Consider the following 18,698-nt stretch of genomic DNA (forward strand, 5'->3'; position numbering starts at 1 on the left):
GGGCCATAGGGCCGGTGAGCTGGGACATGCCATGGGCAGGTGCAGGATCTGACCAGCTCTGTTCAGATGCCTGAAGAGGATTAATTCTCCTTCCCCATCCTTAACAAAGGACGTCTTTCCCTGGGCATCCTGTCCCAGCCCTGCCTTCCCACCACACATGCACTTAGCCTATTAGGATCTCTGCTGATTGCTTTCTTTCATTCCTCCCATACCTTTCACTACAGAAAATGGACTGGTAATACTTCTTTTATCAAAGAATTATGGGATTTAGGATCCAGATTGTACAAAGAGACTTTTGATAGCTGCTGGTAATCAAATCCCAATCGGCAGACACTTCTCTGCACCCTGTTACCAGAGAGGAATAAAGGAAAGGGATTTCTGATGTACTGTTTACTGAGCCTCGGGGAGATAGCATCACTGGGCTATTTCATATTAGAAAAGGAAAGGAAAATAAAACAAGAAAGAAAAAACATGCAGACAAGAGAGGACAATATAGATGTAGATAAAAAGAAAAGAAACAGGTTCTTATAATTTTCTTATTGGTTAAGGAGATTCCAAAGCCATTATAGAGGATTAGCAAAAAGGTTAATCTGCTTTAGCTGTTCACTTGTCAAAAGTGAATTTATAGGGTTTGAAAATCCTTCCTATGGTGAAACAAGAAAAAAATCCCCCTTTCCCTCTTGTGCCCCTCCCTTCTGCAGGCAGCACAAGGTGATGGGAACAGGAGCACTGGAAACCCTACAGCACAGCAGCACCCTCCTCTGCCTTGCCCCTGCCTGTGTGCTGGCACCTGTGGGAGCTCTCGTTTGGCAGTGCTTCTCCCCACTCCCTATCACCAGTGTGGGTGGCTGTGATGCTGAGGAAAAGGAGGATCAGATCTGAGGGATGTAACCATCCTCCTGCACTCCTCTGCCTTACCTGGGACAAATCCTGGGCTCTTTCACTCATTGATATTGACAGCAGTCAGGGCAAACCGAGACCCCAGCTGGCTTTGGGCTTCCAGGCTGATTTCTAAAGCAGAACAGAGATGGAGGCTGCTGACAAATGTTGCCAAAAACTACAGTCTGGGGGTTTTCCATCCCCAAGGGAAGTGCTCAGCCCAGGATCCACATGTCAGTGCCCTCCTGGCCACCCAGTGGAGCCACTGGTGCACGCCAGCTGTGTTTTCCTGGGCTGCCTGTGCCGTGACCCATCCAAGCAAAGGATGCCCATCACTCACTCCAGAACCCCTGTGAGAAAGAATCCAGAGTAAAAACAAGCGTTCAAGATCAAAAACAAGAAGCATATTCTGTGTAGCTGAAATTCAGTGGGATGTGCTAGTCAGGTGTTAAAACTATGTTTAATAAATAACCAGAAGTCGTAAAATCATTGGATGGTTTAGATTGAACGGGCCTTTAAAGATGATCTTAAAATTGTGCCAATTAAAATTGTTCAACCCTGTGCCAACTAAGATTAAGAGCTCCAATAAACTCATTTTGATTAGACGATAATTACAATAAACCTGTCTCTCCCCAAAGGCCATTTCATTGCACAGGAAGAAGTGGAATCCCTCCACTGGGGAGTAGTGTTGTTAGTGATACTGCGAGTAGGGATGCTACCAGTGGCGGTGCTGGCTATCAGAGATGGTGTCCGTGGTGGAGCAGGAGGACTGTGGGGTACCAAACCTCCTCTTCCGAAATGAGCCACGATGGAATCAGACAACTGCTTCACCCTGAAGCAATCCAGTTGGCATTTCAGAGATCTTGCACCGCCTCATGCTGTCCAGATCCCTCTGTGCTCGGCAGGCAGCACCCGCTTTTAGCAAGTTCTGGCTTATCTCGCTTTTCCCCGACTACGGAAACAGTTCGGGATGATGATGCCTTTTAACTGCGGCCTTGCAGCCGGCGCGGGTCCCGGCGGGATGAAGGAAGGAGAGCGGGTCCCGGGGCAGGGTGAAGGAAGGAAGCGCCGCGGGTCCCAGCCGCTCTCCCGGGCGGTGCTGCCCCGGGGCAGCGCCAGGGGGCGCCGCCGAGCGCCGCCGCGGGCCCGGCTCTATGGTGCGGCCGCCATGGGCGCCGAGCGGGAGGCGCGGGCCTGCGCCGCCTTCTACGGCACTCGGGGCCTCGCCCCCACAGTGCTCTCCTGCCTGCGCTGCCTGCGGCACTTCGCGGGGTAAGAGCTCCCCGTGTCCCCCGGTCACGGCTACATCGGGAAACCCGCGGTGTGTAGCGCCCGTGCACCCGCGGGCGCGGGTCGGGAGGGAAGAAGGGAGTGTGGGAAGATCGGTACCCAGCGAGGGGTTCGAGCCACGCTCACGGTGCTGCCCATTCCCTTCCAGCCTGCTCAGCAGCAGCAGGGCTGCAGTTTTTAGGATTTTCGTGCCCTTCTGCCCACCAAGGGCTTGCGATGCGCTGAGCTTTGAGGATTTCGTGCAGCTCCCCCCCCCGCCCCCGCCCGCCGCCGTCCCCCCGTCCCCGCTGCAGTGCAGTGCAGTGCAGAGCGCAGCTGGGAGAGAGGAGCGCCGCAGGCTGCGGCACCCCCATCCCAGATCCCACTGAGTCGGGGTATTCCCCCACTACAGACTTCACCGAGCCAGGGTATCCTCACCCCTGTCCTTGTCCTGTTGCAGGAGCACTGCCAAGAGATGCAAGGAGAAGCACCTGGAGGAGGCTCTCCAGCTGACACGGGTGCTGAGCGAGGGTCTGCAGGCGCTGGGTGAGGCAGAGGCACGACCCCTGCTCCGCTGTGTCCTGGCTTTCCAGATGGAGGCAACCGGCAGCTGCAGCTCCTTCCAGAAACTGGAACAGGTCTGTAAGGCAATCGCTGGGCTGGCTTTGCCCACTCCTGGCACAGCTCTGGAGCTGTCTGGCATTCTTACCAGCAAAGGGGCTCAGAGGTGGTGCAGGCTCCCCCAGTAGCACTTGGCAGCTGGTGTCTCCCAGGGGTCTGGGCAGAGCAACTGACTTGGGGTGTCTCTTGGCAGATGGTGACCCAGCTGGCAGTGGGGAAGGAAGCCCTGTTGGCCCAGGAGGTGGACACACTGCTGACTGGCCTGGCTCTGCAGGGAGAGGTGAGAGAACCCCAGCTGTGCAGTGTCACTTGCTTTCATGGGGACTTGTCTGGAGACCATGTGTAACGGGGACCTCCTGATTTGGGCTGCCTCCAGTCCTTCACTTCACTTCCCATGATTCTGGGGATTTGCCCTTCCTTGCAGCTGGCAACATGTGGCTGCCTATCACACCAGCCCTTTGCTCATCCTTGGGGCAGCTTCTGGCACTGGCAGAACCCTCCTGCCGAAGGCACTGAGCCCCAGCATGTTGTCACACAAGACAAACTATCCTTCTGTCCCTGCAGGTGCTGTCTCCTGAGGACCTTCAGTCAGGTCAGCCTCTGTTCCTTACCTTCAGGGGTTTTCTCCAAGCTCACACCAAGAGTGCACAGAACATTTCCTGCCAACCCAAACTGGGTCCTCTGTGCTCATGGGAGGGGAGCGGGGATCAGCCAGATCCATGTGATCTCTGCAGAGATCAGCAGCATCCAGCTCTGCCCACCAACAGCTGGAAACCAGACAAGCCAAAGCATCCCCTGCATCCCAGCCCCTTCTTACCTCACTTACCAATGCCCTTGGCTGAACTGGGAGCAGGAGGGCCGCGGGCTGATGCTGTCCCCTTGCCCGCAGTGTCCATGTTCCTGGAGGAGAGCAGCCTGGGCCGGCAGCACTGGCAGCAGAACCTGGCCCCGCTGCTGCAGCGCCTGGCCAGCACCCTGCGCTGGGTGCTGCAGGGCCAGCCCACACCTGGCAGCACGTGGGGCTACCTGGTCATCAAGGTAAGAGCCAGACTGGGCAGCGGGAAGGATCAGTACCTGCAAGGACAGGCTGGGCACCGGCAGCAGTGTCCAGAGGGATGTAACGCATCGAGCTGCTTTGAATGGCCGTTCCTGGGGCACTGCTGCTTTTTCAGAGGTAAGGAATACTGATCATCCCTGTGGCACCTCCTGCTCCTCCAGGCCTGCCTCCAGGTCTTCCAGGTGCTGCCAAAGGACGTGGCTCCCCTGGTGTGGAGCACTTCAGGAAAGAGTGAGACCCTGCAGAGCCTCTTGGGTCTGCTGCTCGAGGTGGCTTGGGGGAAGGTGCGTACAGCCCTGGGAGGGATGGAGTTGCCTGTCTCAAGGACAGAGCAGTGCTGTCCTTCCCGCGTGCTTTTCCCATTCCCCTCCCCAAGGCAAGCCTGCAGAGACAGCCCAGTGTCTGGCATGTCTGAGAGACCCCATGTAGCTGTTTGCAGGGGCAGTTAAATGTGTTCGGGGTTTAAAGGATGTTTTGAGTTGTGCCTTTGTCTCCCTGTGAGTCCAGGCCCTGAACAAGGACACGAGGCTGCTGGCAGGCACAGCCCTGAGCATGTTGGTGAACACGGCCCCCCAGCCCCACTATGGGGCCAGCACTGTGCTGACCCTGTTCCAGCTCCCCAGCCGAGGTGCGTGCTCCATCCTGAGCTGAGCAGGGCCTCTGGCACAGGTGACAGGCCTGTCTGGGTGTGAGGGGACAGAGGCTGGTGCCAAGCTGTACTCTGCTGCTGTGCGTGTCTCTCGGGGTCTGGGAGCTCCAGCTGTCTCCAGCCACCTCCCATGGAAGTTCTGGAATGAGCCAAGGCAGTTGCTCTCAGAGCAACATTTGGGTTTGCCACCTTCCTTCCATCCAGCGCAGCCATTTTCCAGCAGGCACTGGGGAGCTGAAGTTTGGGGAGCTGGTGGTGGAAGTGTCCCCTGTCCTGGAACCAGACGGGCTGGAGAAGCTGGTGCTTACCAGAGGTTTGCTGACGTGCTGCAAGATGGACATCCTCAGCTGCCAGCTGGAGGGCCTCTCCCACAAGGTAGGAGAGCTCAAACCTGGTGGACAGGGCTTGAGGGAGCCCTTGGAGAGGGCTGGCAGCTGCCTGTGGTGCCTGCAGATCCTTGGGGGATGAAGCCACGCTGCACCCCTCCACACCAGCAGCTCCATGCATCCTCCTAAGCTAAGAGCTTTTTCCAAAGACAGCCAAGCAGGGATTTCTCTTTCCTGGGGGGCTGGGAAACAAAGAGGTGCCAAAAGCCCCTACACAAGCAAAGCAGTGTTCACCCTGTGTTCCCATGGCATGAACATGGGGCTGTCCCTGCAGAGCACAGCCTCATCTCTGCCCACCTCTAGCCTCTCCCGCATCCTCACCAGCTGAGGACTTCCAGGCAGGGAGCAGAGGTGCACTCTGTAGGAGCGGGAGAACCAGGCAGCACTCTCCTTGCCTGTCTCACGGCAGGGTTTTCTCCCTGGAAATTCTGTGCCTGCCCTCTCCCTGAGCCACTGTGCCCCTGCAGGCCTGCCTGCTGCTGGACATGGTCTTTCCTGCTGTGTGTGCCCTGACCAGGGAGCAGAAGGACTGCCACTACTACTGCTTCCAAGGTAGGAGACAGTGACCCTGCCATGCAGAGAGGGCTGGGACTGTGCTTCCCAGGGAAGATGCTTTTCTGGGTCTTGGTAGCTGGTTTGGAAACTGCTGTTAATTTCTGTTCCTGCCCAATGGACACTTGCCCTCTTGGGGTCTTGTGTACCTAACAGGGAAACTGCTGTCCCTGCACACAGGGTTCTTAAGGCCACAGCCTGTGCTGGCTCTGGTGCAGGTGAGTCTGGGCGAGGGCTGCAGCAGAGCTCTCTGTTTTGGCAGCCTGTGCACTGTGGCTGCAGCGCCTGCGGGAGAGTCTGGCTGTTCTGTGGCACCTGATGGGGACCCGCATCCTGACCCAGGACTCTGAGCTCCTCCAGGAGGTCACCCAGCTGCTGTGGAACAACGCAGAGACCCCGGTAAGGACACAGTGCCAAAGCACACCAAATGTGGCAGCTGGGAACAGCTCTTCCTTCACCTGGCTCAGCTGCTGTTCCCAGCCCATAACACATCCCTGCCTGTTTCACTCCCAGCCAAATACACTCCCTTGCTTGCAGCTGCCAGGGCAGGGGCAGTCACACTGCTGAGGGTGTGGCATTTGTCACACACAGGCTCTAAAGGGCCAAGTCCCAGTGCTTCACCTGCCACAGGACAGCAAGACATGAGAGGGAGCCCACCCTAACCCCCGTTTGTTGTTGTTCTTCCACAGGTGGAAGGTGTGTCTGAGTTCATCCACAACTCCTTCCGGTTGCTCCTGGAGATCTACCACCTGGAATGCCAGCACTTCCAGGACCAGGAGAGACCCCTCTACCAACAGATGCTGCAGAGGGTGGTCTCAATGCCATGGCAGATCAAAGCAAGATACGTGCCCCTGTGTGCCATCGTCCCCTACATGGGCAGTCAGCAGGTAGGGAAGGCAGGGCTGTGGGGGGTCTTGGTGTCAGCTGGCTCTGCTGCTGAGGTGGCACAGCCTCTGTCCACTACCTGTCACCTTCTACCCAGTTCAGCTGTGTGGGCAGGGAGCCTTCCCACCCAGAGGGGCTATTTTAGCATCCCTGGGGTAGTGAGCTACAGCAGTGCATCCCTGGGGAGTGCCAGTGGGAAGGGAAGTTTTGCCTGTCAGTGCCCTCCAAAAGCTCGCCAAAAGCAGCTTTGAGGTACCAGAGATGCTCAGTGCCAGGGGTGACAGCAGTGTGGCCTGTATCCATCTGTCTTCCCCCAAATGCAGCTTTCAGCCTGACAGGGAAATGAGAATCACCTGCCTTTCTCCCAGGTGCTGGATGCCTACCCAGACCTGCCACAGCATCTCCTGAGCTGCCTCTCCACCAACCACCTGTGTCCCGCCGCTGCCGAGGTCTACAAGGTCCTGGTGCGGCAGCAGTGCAGCGAGTGGCGGGAGGGGCAGCGGGGCACAGAGGTGGCCCTGGCAGAGCAGTGGGCACTGTGCTGGCTCCCCCTGCTCTCCCAGGCCCTCTGCTCTCCCCTGCCCATCCTGCAGAGCAACTGTGCCAACCACCTTCTCACCTGGACCCTGCGGCAGCTCCCGGCCACCCAGGCACTGCTGGCCGCCCAGTTTGGTGGCCAGGACACGATGTCACTCCGGGCATGGGTGTCAGTGCTGAAGGCACAGAAGAGTGTGGCAGGGGCCCTGCCGCTGGGGGCTGAGGCGCTGGAGCGGCTCTCCCGCTGCCTGGGCACCCGCGAGGAGGGCGTTCGGCTGGCAGCGCTGGGTCTGCTCTGCTGCAGCCCCAACACCAACCAGCCCCTCTCGGGCACTGAGATGCAGCTGCTGCGGGAGTTCCTGCCCCTCAACCTCAGCTGCGACTCCTCCTCGTTCCGGCAGCTGCTGCAGGCAGCGGTGAGGAAGGCGCTGGTCCGGCTGCGGGACAGCTCGCTGGCCCGGCTGCGGGGGAAGGCGCCGCGACGCTCTGGGCTGGCAGAGGGAGCTGAGCAGCTTGCCCAGGCAGTAGGTGAGGCGGCCACTGAGCACCTTCACCACAGCCCTGGGAGATTCACGTGTGCTCAGCATCCCTTGCTGCCATGCTCTCTGCCCACAGGCTTTGTGGAATGGCTGCTGCAGCTCAGCATCGCCTCACTCAGCCCAGGCTCCAACTACCAGAGGAAGAAGACAGCTCTGCTCCTGCTGGCCGCTGTTTTGGAGACCTGCACAGACACTTGGAGCCCTGACAGGAAGAAAGGCCAGCCCCCACGTGAGTACAGGCAAGCTACCTGGAGTATCACCTGCAGCTGTGGGGATACTCCCAGCCAATCCCACCCCACCGGCCCCTGTCCCCGTCACAGGGACCATGGCCACACTGCTGAGCTACGCCAGGCAGAGCAGCTGCTGGGACTTCTTCTCCCAGCCCAATTTGTTGGCCCTGCTGAGCTGCCTGCAGGACAGCACTAACGAGGTGAGCCTTGTAAAGCCAAGGGGAGGTCATAAAGATGCCTGCCTTGGCCTCAGGCAGGTTCAGAGGAGAAGCCCACCATGGTTCCCTTCTCCCATGTCCCACTTTTCCCCATGTCTTCTCTGTCCTGGCAGATCAGAGACTTGGCCTCGGAGCTGCTTGTCCGCTACTTCCCTACCACATTCCCTGAGCCCATTGCCCTGGCTCTCTTCCAGCTGGCCCAGGACACCCTGGGCAGCCCCCGAGTGCAGGAGGCTGAAGCTGGAGCTGTGCTGATGAAGACCATCCTGCAGAAGTATGAGCTCCTGGCATGCCCCTCCCTCTCCCTGTAGTGGCACAGGACCCTCCAAGAGTGTGTTGGCAGCACTGGTGCTTCACCAGTCTCTGGTCATGGGTGGAGTTTGCAATAGCCTTGCAGTGGGAAGCTGGGGAGGGCTGAGGTGCAGGAATCTGCACTGGGGGAGGAAGGAGCTGTGTAGCACAAGGTGGGCAAGAAATTCCCTGGTACTCACAGTAGGATCTGCCTGTTGCCCCAGGTCAGACAGTGGCACCATGAAGAGCCTGTGCCTGGAGGCTGAAGCAGCCCTGACGCTGCCCAGCCGAGGGCTGTGCTTTGCACAGCACCTTCTCCACATGCTGCAAGCCCAGTACAAGGTGGCATGCCAGGACCTGCTGCGGGCAGCAGCCACCGCACCGATGCATGGTATGGCCCCAGCTGGGCAGGGCAGGGCAGGGAGCAGCTCCAGCAGCAGCTGCCTGGGACCTGGAGCAGGCCAGAATCATGGCAGGACTCCAGCCACAGCTCGGTGCTGGTGCCACATCCTTGCCTTGGTTTCCCTGTTTTGGCACTGCCCCTGCCTTGCACAGCCCTTACCCAGGGCCCTGTTGACTCCCCTGCCCCCCAGCCATGTCAGCTGTGGGCTCAGGCAGGAGAGCCAGGGCTGTGCTGACAGCGCAGTGAGCAGAGGTGCGTGTTTGCAGGAGCCATCGCAGCCCTGCGCAGGTGCCTGCTCCACGTGCCAGAGGTGGCCGTCTCCATGCAGGCAGCAGAGTTGGTGCAGAGCTGGCAGGAGCTCCTCACCTGCCTGGTGACCACAGTGAGAGACATCACCTCCCTCCTCCTGGGGGCTCTGCAGAGCCAGCAAGGCCCCGGTGCTGATGAGCAAGGTGAGCGTGTCCCCGTGGGAGCAGAACCAGCCCTGGGATCCCTCCCTGGGGGCCACTGACTACTCCATCACAGTCATTCCTGGGCCAGCAGCCCTCCAGCCCCAGGGGAATGCACTTGCTTTGGGCTCAGTTCCTCTAGCAGGGGACCATGATGGGGCTGGGTCTGGCTTTGAGTCCCTTTCTCAGCTCCATGGGAGAACAGGAGCACTAGAGGCAAAAGCCTTCCAGGAGCAGTAAGGCACCTGCCAGGTGAAAACAGTTGGGAAAGGAGGGGCTGGCAGAGCCCTTACTGGCCTTGGAAAGAGCAGTGGGAAAAATTCAGGTGCATTCCTGAGTGGGGCACATGGCAGGTCAAGAACCATTGCCATTTGTGTGCATTCTGACAGGATAGCAGGTTTTCCCAAACCCCAGCAACATCCCCCTCCCACTGCCCTACAGCACCCTGCTCAGACCTGGCTTTTCCTTTTGCAGCTGCTGCCCCATCATTTGCAGAAATGGGGAATGCCATTGGCTCCCTCATCATGCTGGGGAAGGGCCAGGGGCAAGAGGAAGAGGAGGGTGACTCAGTCCTGCTGTCGGAGGAGCACAGCCTGATCCTGACGTGCTGCTGGGTGTCAGTGAAGGTGGGGACTCCTCCTCATGGCACTGGGAGAGGGGCAGCCCAGCATGGCACCCATCATCCAGCCTGCCCCAGCTGCTGCTTCACCTCCCTGCAGGGCATTCACTGGGATGAGCACAGGACAATTTCTGTCCTTACTTCAGTGCTCTCACAGATGTCCTCACCCCCTTCCATGAAGGATGCAGATAGCAGGCTCCCCAAAAGCAGCCCCCTCCCTGTCCTTATGGAGCCCAGCTTCTTCCCAGACACTGACAGTCCCCTGCTGTGGCAGAGCCAGGCTACCTGGCTTGCAGCCCTGCTGCCACCCATCCCAGATTCTCCTCATGGACACTCTTGCTGACCTTCCTCTTCTTCCCAGGAGATCGGGCTGCTCCTGGGTGGCCTGGCTGAGCTGCTGCTATCCCCAGCACTGCCTGCTGAAGTGGGGCCCCTCCTACCACTCCCCACCCTGCAGATGGCCACCAAGGTGTTCCAGGAAATCCTGCTGCGGTGCCGGCACTGGGTAAGGGTGTATCTGGGCCCTTGGTCATCCCTGCAGCCCTGTCCCTGCCCTGGCATGCTGGGCTGGAGGGAGGGTGAGTGCAGTGGGGCAGGGTCTGCTCTGGGGCAGGACGTGGGGATGGCTGGGACCCCAGTGCCAGACCCTATCACATCCCCACACTATCATGTCTTCTCACTTGCTCTTCCCCTTCACAAAGAATTGTCTGGGGCCATGGGGGGCTGGTGGGTGCAGCCTTTGGGGTGCTCGTCCTGACACTGCTCTGCCCCAGGGAGCAGTGGAGGGCTGCAGCATGGGCTTCACCAAGTTCTGTGCTGCGCTGCTGAACCACCCGGATCCGGAGCTGCAGGCCATCCCACGGGCTGTGCTGGAGCAGGTACAGTACTCACTGTGCCTCTTGTTTCCCGTGTGCCCCAGGGAGCTCCAGAGGCATTTCTGCACTCCCTTGGCCAAGCACCCTCCTGGCAGCTGAGATGCTGGTGCAAGCTGGTGCCCTCCTGGCAGGGCAGCTGCAGGTTCCAGGTGACAGGTTTCCAGCCACATCTCAGGTGGATTTTGTTTCTCTGTCAGGGCTTGGAAGCACTGAGTGGGCCCCGGAGCAGCTCGATCACGCGCCGTGCTGCTGGCTTCCCCATGCTCTTCCTCTGCATCGTCAGCGGGGAGGCCCCGGCGCTGGCACGGCCGCTCCTGACCCGCTGCATCCAGACACTGCTGACCTTGGCTGCCACGGCACTGCCACAGGACTGGGACCAGACCCTCGACCTCCCGCAGGTCAGTGTGGTGCTCCTGGCTGCTGGAGCCCCTTTGGGGACACGGTGATCTGTGCTGGGTCCCCTGAGCTCTGCCAGGTACCCAGTGTGAGACCATGAGAACTCTGAGTGAGCAAAAACCCACAGTTCTGGTCGCGCTGTCCAGCCTGGCAGGCTGGGAGCTGATGGCCTTTTGGCTCCCCTGTCTTTTCCCACCCCCTTCCCCTGACATGGTAGCATGAGCCCCCTTGTGACATGGTGCCACTGAGCCCCGTGTGCTCTCCCCAGGTGTGTGCCCTCCACGTGCTGCAGACGCTGGTCCGTGGGGCAGGGCTGGGTGGAGCAGTGCTGTGCCACGCCACACCCATGATGGCCCTGGCACTGCGGGGCCTGGGCTCGCCCTGCTGGGCCATGAGGAACGCGGCCATCCAGCTCTTCAGTGAGTACTGAGAGATCCCACAGCCCCCAGGGTTCGGAGCCTGTGTGGGGTGAAGTGCAGGGGATTGTCAGGGTTGGATGGGACCTGACACTGCCTTCTCTGTCCCTGCAGGTGCCCTCACATCCCGGCTGCTGGGACAGCCGTGGAGCCACAGGGACGGCTGCCCATCGGAGGGGCTGAGCCTGCACGCCTTCCTGGGGCAGCACCCAAAGCTGGGCGCTGTGCTGCTCGGAGAGCTCAAGGTGGCCACAGCACCCACATCAGGGGGGCCCCGCCTGCACCCTGCACTCCACGCCATCCTCACCCTCTTGGCCCAGCTGCAGCCTGGCACTGACAGTCCCGACAGGTATGAAGGCAGTGGGGATGCTGTGACTTAGCCAAGGGCTCCTGCAGTGGGAAGGGCTCCCATGGTGCTGAGACTGGCCCTGGTTCTTGTGAGACTTTACTCCAGCCAGAGCATCACCACATGGTGCCCTTTTTGCTCCACAGTCCCTCTGCTCCATTCCTGGGGCCACTGCTGGGGCTGGCAGAGAGCCCCATCTACGCCGTACGAGCGATGGCTGCCAAGGCTCTGGTGCCTGTTGTCGCCCCTCCCCAGCGCTGCAGGCTCCTCCTGCAGCTGGCCCAGCAGCTCCCTGCAGCACCCGGGCAGATCCGCTCACACAACGCTGTCCACGGGCACCTGCTGCAGATGCAGGCACTGCTGGGCTCCGCCACGGGCACCGCGGGGTGAGTGTTGCCACGCTGTCTCCCCAGCTGGGGTCACTCTGTGCCAAACGCAGCCTTTTGGCCACAGAAGGGCGCCTGCCTCGGTGCTTGCCCCGTGGTAAGGCTGTGTCTCCATGCAGGCTGTCAGCTGAGGCACTGCACCCCGTGGCTCTGCAGCTGGAGGCGCGGGGCTGGCTGCTCACCCCTGCCCAGCGCTGCCCCCTCGTCCGTGCCGCCTTCCTCCAGGTCCTCAGCCTCCTGCCCACATCCTTCAGTCCTGGCTTCGCCCTGTACATCCATGACACCATCAGCACCGAGCTGGGCAGCCTCCTGCAGGGGGGAAAGTCAGGCTGTGCCGAGCCACAGGTACTGCTTCCTGCCAGGAAAGTCATGGGCATGTCTGACAGGCAGTGAGCCTGGGCAGGGACAGAGGGGGAGCCGTTGCTCCAGGCTGAGCACTGGAAGGGGAATCCTGTTTTTTTCCTGCAGGTGGGCTCAGCCATCCTCCACCAAACCATGGCCCACTTCATGTGCAGCGAGGCAGCCCGGCTGGCAGACAGTGAGCAGATTGCTGCTGTCTGCTCACTTCTCCAGCAGCCCAACCCCGACATCCAGCTTGCCATCCTGAGCTGGGTGATTGCTGGGGAGGGAGGAACGTGCAAGGAAGTGGAGAACGCTCTTGGGCTGACATTGCTGGTATGATGGGGCTCAAAAGTCACCAAGTAAAGCAGGGGGGCCCCAGTGCACCACGCAGATGGGACCCCTGAGATTCCATTGCTGAGAAGCTTGGAGCTCCCCAGGCTGAGGGTGCAGGGCACTTGCCTGGTCCTGCAGTGCTAGGACCACTAACCATGTACCTTCTTTCCCATTGTCAACTAGGAGAGCTTGCAGTCGGTGCTGCAAGAGAGAAGGGACAAAGAGTTCCTGAGATTGTACCTTGAGGCTTTGCTGCATCTTTACAGAGATCCCTCGTTATGGTCCCAGGAAGCTTCCAGTAAGCTCCAGGGCTCCTCAAGATCATGCCTGGAGATGCTGCTGCACATGGTGGAGGCTGAGTGTCCTGGGCCTGATCTCCTCTTCCAGGCACTGTGTGCTGCCAGCCTGCTGCTTGCCTACCAGTAGGTCCTTGCTGCTGCTGGGTTGCTGCCCAACTCTTCCAGCAGATTCTTCCTTAGTCCTTACTAGAAACAGCCATGACTTCTCTCCCATAAATCACAGCATTGCACCTGGCTCCTGCAATCTCAGGGCAGCCAGTAGCCTTTGGTCCCCTAATGGAGCAGCAAGGTGTGCTTGAATTCTCTCTCCTTCCGTGGCCTTGGCAGGTGTGGGGACGAGGACGTTGCGCTGGTGGAGCGCTGGTGTGCGGCGCTGGAGGAGTGCAGCCGGTCCGCCTGCTCCGAGCTGCTGCGGCTGGCGGCCGCCCGCTCCCTGCGGCTGGCAGGGGCTGACGTGCTGCGGCCATCCCTGCGTGCTGCCCGGCCCCGCCTCGTCCCCGTGGCTCTGCGGTAGGTCACTCAGCACATGGCTGTGCTTGCAGCACTGCTCCCTGCAGCCCCAGCCTGCTGCAGGTTAATGGACTCTGTAAAAGGCGTCCCTTGCAAAAACTGAAGGGTGTTGAAGAAAACCCCACTCGTTCAAAAATCAGTGGCACTCGAGCTCACACCCTACAAAAAACTTGTGGGTGGCATTTTAATACAAGCAGCGAGCCCCTTATGAGCAGCAGATGGCATTGCTGAGTCCCTCAATCCCCAGCACAGCCCCTACCCTCCCAAGCTCTTGGGTGGTGGCTCTGTCTTTCACGGTCCAGGAAAGCCCCTCAGAGAAGCATTCTGAGGTCTCATCCTCCCCTCCAAGCAGGCTGGGATGCTTTGGGGCATGCAGTATGCTTCTCTTCCCTTTCCTCAGGCTGATAAACATGGCCATTCATCTTCTGCAAGATGAGGAGCGGGAGGTCCGGCATGAGGCCTCAGGTTTCGCCAGCCTCCTGCGGCAGAGCCCAGGGGAGCTGCTCCAAGATGGCTGCATCTTTGTGCAGGACAACGTGGGGCTCCAGAGCCTCCTAGAGCTCCTTCTGGGAGAGTTCAGGGAGCACCCTGAGACCTTTGACTCACTACTTCAACATATCCCCATCTTAGATCTCAGGAGTGTTGTGGAGGAGCTGCAGGCCAACAAGTGAGTTGCTGGACCTGTGGACTGCCATGAGGGAGTGTGGGGTACCACGGGGCCAGCCCTTGGCTTCACTCACACCTCTGCTTTCCCCCCAGAGCTGCCAGCCTGTACAAGGAGGATGAACCCAATGTTTTTGCAGAGCCAGCTGTCCTGGCACGGCAGCTGCTCCCTGTCCTGGTGCAGCTCCTGGAGAAGGCTCCCACTGGCAGCCCAGTCCATGCCTCGGCTCTGCAGTGGCTGGAAGCCACAGGCCCCGATGTGCTGAGGGACCTGCAGTACTGCAAACACTGCTGGAGCCAAGGTATGGCGAGTATGGAGTGCCTGGGACAAGCAAACAGTGTCCTTGTTCCCCAGGCCAGCTCTGCCAGGGAGACCCTGCCACACTCATGGCTCCTTCCCTGCTCTCTCCACAGGGACTGCTGTCCACTGGAGGATGAAGGCGCTGGGCTGTGCCAAACTCCACACAGCCCTGGCCGTGCTGCTGGTGAGGGCCCGGCTGGTGGCACGGGTGCTGCAGGTGCTGGGGGAAGGTGCCACCACCATGCCAGGCCTGGACTGTGGCTCTCAGGAGTTGGAGCAGGAGCTGGAGCTGGTACAGGGGCTGCTGGTGCAGCACGGGCTGGCCCCTGTGCCAAAGGAGGACAATGCACCAGGAGAGCTGGGACCACTGTTGGGGACTGACAGCTCCAGGCATGCAGCAGTATGACACAAAATCCTGCAGCCATCTCCCTCCATTTCCTGGATGTTCGCTCTGACCAGCAGCCAGGCCTGGAGGTTTGGTGGTGTAACTCAGGGGAACCCGCTCACAGTGTGGGACACACTCACTTTTGTTCCCAGTTTCTAACTCTGCAGCTAAGGACTCCAGTGCAGTAATGCCTTGGCCTATGTCCTTGGTTTCCTTGCCCTCAGCTCTGGCTGGCAGGAGGGGACCTGTGCTCCAGAACTCTCACACCCCCTCATGCTCACCTGCCACCACCTGTTTTTTTAACCAGCACTTTGGTCCTTGGCCGACCTGGGCTTTTATCCCAAATAAAGAGGCCAAGAACATTCCTAGTGTTCAAGACTTTTAATTCCCCTGCCCAGGAGGGTGGTGTGAGAGCGGGCTGCAGGAGCCAAACATGTCCTGGGGCAGCAAACAGACAACAGCCCCTGCCTACAGTGGAGCAAGATCCAGCCCTGGCACGGCATGTGCTGTGGTAGCACCACCCACAGCTAGAGCAGGGACCCCACCAGCAAGCTCATGCAATGCTGGGCAAGGACTGGGGAAGGGCAGCAGCAGCACCCAGCCCAGCCTCACTCCTTCCAGTGGGAGCTGCTGAGCCCCACGGCTGGAACTGGGCGCTGGCACCATCGCCTGTGCGCAGACTTTGGGTGTCTTTAGTTCCTCTCTGCAAAGCAGGGCTGAACTGCCTGCACGGCTCACCTGCTACTGCAGTGAGTGAGCTCAGAGGGGAGGGATGCTGCCTCCATCCTCACGTTTCTTGCCAGTTGCAGCTCTTTGAAAGTATGATGTCATGGCTGAGCATAACATCATCACATCATGTCACCCAGCCTTAACCTCATCATGCTGTTCTTCTGCCATTAATCACCACACTTCAGCAATTCCCTTATTTTTAGTTTTTATAAGAAGGGTTTCTCCATTCTTCAGCAAAATATTTAATGGAAAACAGGGAGCAGGCACCAAGGGTGAACAGCAAACCTGCAGGAAGGTGAAATTATGAAAGAGAGCACATTTTAATTTAATTCCTTACCTCCCCAGCAAGGAGTGGTGCCATGGGGAGGCTCAGCTCACCTTCCCAGGGGCATCCTACACGAAGATGAGAGCTGGTGGGGAGCAGACACAGCCCTCCTGCAGGCCTTCCTGCACCCATGAGCCCTGGCACCCCACCACAGAAGCTGCCACCCAAAATGTCCTAGAAAGGAAAATCAGTGAGAACTAGCATGCACCATTAATATATACAATTTTAAAAAATCAAATATAATTTTATATATGCATTTATATTATATATATAATAATGGCAGACTAGATGATCATTGTCCCTTCCAACAGAGATATTCTATCCTATTTAAATATGTTTATATTATAATCTCTGCTTATAGGACATATTATTGATTCATTTAATAATATTATGGCATACTATAACATTGTGGCATATTTTAACATAATTACAGCTTTGTATACAAATATAATTAGAATATAAAAGGCGAATGTCAGAGACAGGGAGAGATGTTCCTTAGGAGAGATCCCACGGTGCGGATGGCACAGATCAGCACCCACCTGGCTCCTTGCAGGCCGTGTCCAGTGCAGTGGGGACGGCGGTGGGACGGATTCCCCCAGCACTGCACGCACACCTGCTTGTCCCGCTGCAGCCGGCGGCTCCAGGCGCGCCCGCGGCACGGGGGTCCCACCTGCGCCAGGCGGAAATAGCCGCAGGAGCTGGGGAGGGGGGAACATGGGAGGAGAAAAGAGGGAAAATGATGGTCGGAAGGTAGGGCAGAGGTTGTGGTGGTTTGTTGGTGGATTGGGGTATAAAGGGGATATGGGTTTGGGGAGTGGCAGAGGGGCCTGGGTGGGGGAAGTGAGAAGGGCAATGGCTCCGTGGGGTGCAGAGGGATCCTAGTTTGGAGGGCAGGAAGGATGGTGGTTCTGTGGGGCATGCAGAGGGCCACGGTTTTGTATGGGGGTGCAACGGGGCCATGGTTTGGGGCAGGGAGAAAAGTAATTGTGGGGGAAGCAGAAAGGCCCTGGGTCTGGGGGTGCAAAGATGCCATCACTGCAGCGAGGGCAGGAGGGGTCCCGGCTTTGGGGACGGGGGTTACAGAGGGGCCCCGACTCCACACATACCCAGAGGGCTCCTCCGGCAGTGGCAGCCCCGCTCTTCGCCAGGGATCTCTGAAGTCCTGGCTGAAGGAGCTGGGGAGTATCTTGGCTACCTCTGGCAGAAGAGCAGCTGTGAGGGGCAGGGGATGATTAAAGACACCCCGGGACGGCAGCACACGGGGACGAGCACGCAGGAGGGCAGCAGGCAGCCCGGTTACCTTTGGCCGTGCCGCAGGTCGGGTGCTGCCCCAGGCAGCCGCGGCGCTGCTTGAGGTCGGGACAGGGATCCCCGCCGTGCCGGGGCGGCACGGTGACCTGGCGGCTGCGGGCCCTGCTGCCAACCCCGCACGGGGAGCTGCACCCGCTCCACGGCCCCCAGGGCCCCACAGCACAGCCCACCGCTGCCAGGGATGGAGGAGAGGGGAAAGAAAGTGTTTCAGTGTCATGAACAATGGAAAGGGCAGAGCAGGGGAGATGCAGCACAGGGGATGGGGAGAGGGGAGGAAGGCCAGAGTGACCCCAACAGCCCCTCTCCCCTGACCCCTGCCAGTGCAGGGGCTTTGTCAGCTGCTTCCGCAGGACTTTATCCCTGTGTGCATCGCGCTGAGCTGGGACCCTGCTAATCCCCCCGGAGATTAGGAAGGGCTGACTGCTGCAATTGTCCAGGGGGCCACGGCCAGCGCCTGCCTACCCTGATTTGGGTCCCCAGGGCAGGCTGGTTCTGCACTCCCCAAGCCCATGAGCCCTGTTTGGCACCCTCAGTACAGCCCCTGCTCCCCCTGTCCCTGTGCAAGGCACTGCCCGTGATAGTAGCAGAGGTGACACCGGGGCTTGTCCCGCTGGGTCCCACACTGACCTCTCAGGCTTGCAGTGACAGCGCTACCATCAGCTGCAGACCAAAGACCACCCCTTCGAGCTCTCTCACTGCACTGGGGCCAGCCAGAGACATTCAGCGTGGAAAAAAGGGAACAGCTGGGACATTGTTACAAATCCAGCCCAGCCAGCATCCACAGACACACCTGTTATCACTCAGAGTACGGGGCTAACAGGTAACAGCAAACACTCGCACCGAGCACAGCAGCACAGGCCGGTGTCCCCAGCCGCGGTCCGGCCAGCGCCATCCCCTCCGGCACTCACCGGCACGGCGGCACGCGGCCAGGTAGTCCTGGCAGCAGTCTCCCGTCCGCTGGCAGTACGAGTCGCAGTAGCAGCGGGCCCGGCGGGCGCCGGGGGCCCAGCAGGCGTTGTTCCTGCCGGGGCAGCAGCGGTGCCGGCAGCTGCCCGCGGCTCCTAGCAGGCAGCCCGTGGCCAGCAGCCAGCCCGCCCAGAGCAGCGGGCCCCGCATGGCCCCGGGAGCCTGCGAGCCCCGCGGGATGACGGCTGTGCCCCGCTCCAGCGGACACCGATGAGCAGCGAGGGCTGTGCGGGTGGGAGCTCCGGCCGTGCCGCACCGCCCCCGGGCTGGGCGGGGGGACAAAGCCCGTTCCCTTCTGCTCCACCGCCCCTCGGCTCCACGGCAGGGCAAGGACTTCATACAATTAACCAGGGTTATTAATAAAGCACCGTGCACGAGACAACACAACCCTGCCTGGGAGCATCTGTGATTGGGCACTGCTGGGTTGGAGCAGATGCTCCCCCAGGAGCACCATCTTGGCATGATGGGGAGCCCCGTCCCCCACCCACAGGGCAGGAGCCACTCACTGCCCATTCAGCACAGCTGGACGCC

At 59.7% G+C, this 18,698-nt stretch overlaps 2 protein-coding genes across 2 annotated transcripts; one reads left to right on the forward strand and one right to left on the reverse strand.

The window, feature by feature from the left end:
- Positions 1 to 1,456: 1,456 nt before the first annotated feature.
- LOC121365167 lies at positions 1,457 to 15,200 on the forward strand. The gene is given in 31 exon segments (XM_041489151.1): positions 1,457 to 2,151; positions 2,609 to 2,786; positions 2,963 to 3,049; positions 3,334 to 3,361; positions 3,659 to 3,807; positions 3,988 to 4,110; positions 4,334 to 4,454; positions 4,696 to 4,850; positions 5,329 to 5,413; positions 5,676 to 5,812; positions 6,103 to 6,300; positions 6,667 to 7,363; positions 7,451 to 7,603; positions 7,695 to 7,880; positions 7,883 to 8,096; positions 8,338 to 8,504; positions 8,783 to 8,968; positions 9,440 to 9,591; positions 9,946 to 10,089; positions 10,358 to 10,462; positions 10,657 to 10,857; positions 11,124 to 11,274; positions 11,386 to 11,620; positions 11,764 to 12,003; positions 12,123 to 12,348; positions 12,472 to 12,678; positions 12,862 to 13,100; positions 13,305 to 13,487; positions 13,888 to 14,154; positions 14,247 to 14,452; positions 14,565 to 15,200. Coding segments are annotated over 31 exon segments (6,015 nt in total). The 5' UTR covers positions 1,457 to 1,849; the 3' UTR covers positions 14,858 to 15,200.
- Positions 15,201 to 15,326: 126 nt separating this feature from the next.
- Positions 15,327 to 18,680, reverse strand: LOC121365156 (somatomedin-B and thrombospondin type-1 domain-containing protein-like). The gene is made up of 5 exons (XM_041489131.1): positions 18,110 to 18,680; positions 17,191 to 17,373; positions 17,003 to 17,147; positions 16,430 to 16,609; positions 15,327 to 16,064 (listed from the first exon to the last, which is right to left on the reverse strand). The coding sequence occupies exons 1-5, from the start codon at positions 18,678 to 18,680 to the stop codon at positions 15,959 to 15,961; spliced, it is 1,185 nt and encodes a 394-aa protein (XP_041345065.1). The 3' UTR covers positions 15,327 to 15,958.
- Positions 18,681 to 18,698: the final 18 nt, after the last annotated feature.

The sequence above is a fragment of the Pyrgilauda ruficollis genome, unplaced genomic scaffold (genome assembly GCF_017590135.1).
Source record: "Pyrgilauda ruficollis isolate IOZ18807 unplaced genomic scaffold, ASM1759013v1 scaffold9, whole genome shotgun sequence".
Classification (NCBI taxonomy): domain Eukaryota; kingdom Metazoa; phylum Chordata; class Aves; order Passeriformes; family Passeridae; genus Pyrgilauda; species Pyrgilauda ruficollis.

Coding starts and splice junctions, on each gene's coding strand:
- LOC121365156 (XM_041489131.1), bottom strand. CDS start 18,680: ATGGGCAGTGAGTGGCTCCTGCCCTGTGGGTGGGGGACGGGGCTCCCC. Junction 17,374..18,109: donor GGCCGCGTGCCGCCGTGCCG/GTGAGTGCCGGA, acceptor CATCCCTGGCAG/CGGTGGGCTGTGCTGTGGGG. Junction 16,610..17,002: donor CTGCCACTGCCGGAGGAGCC/CTCTGGGTATGT, acceptor CTCTTTTCTCCT/CCCATGTTCCCCCCTCCCCA.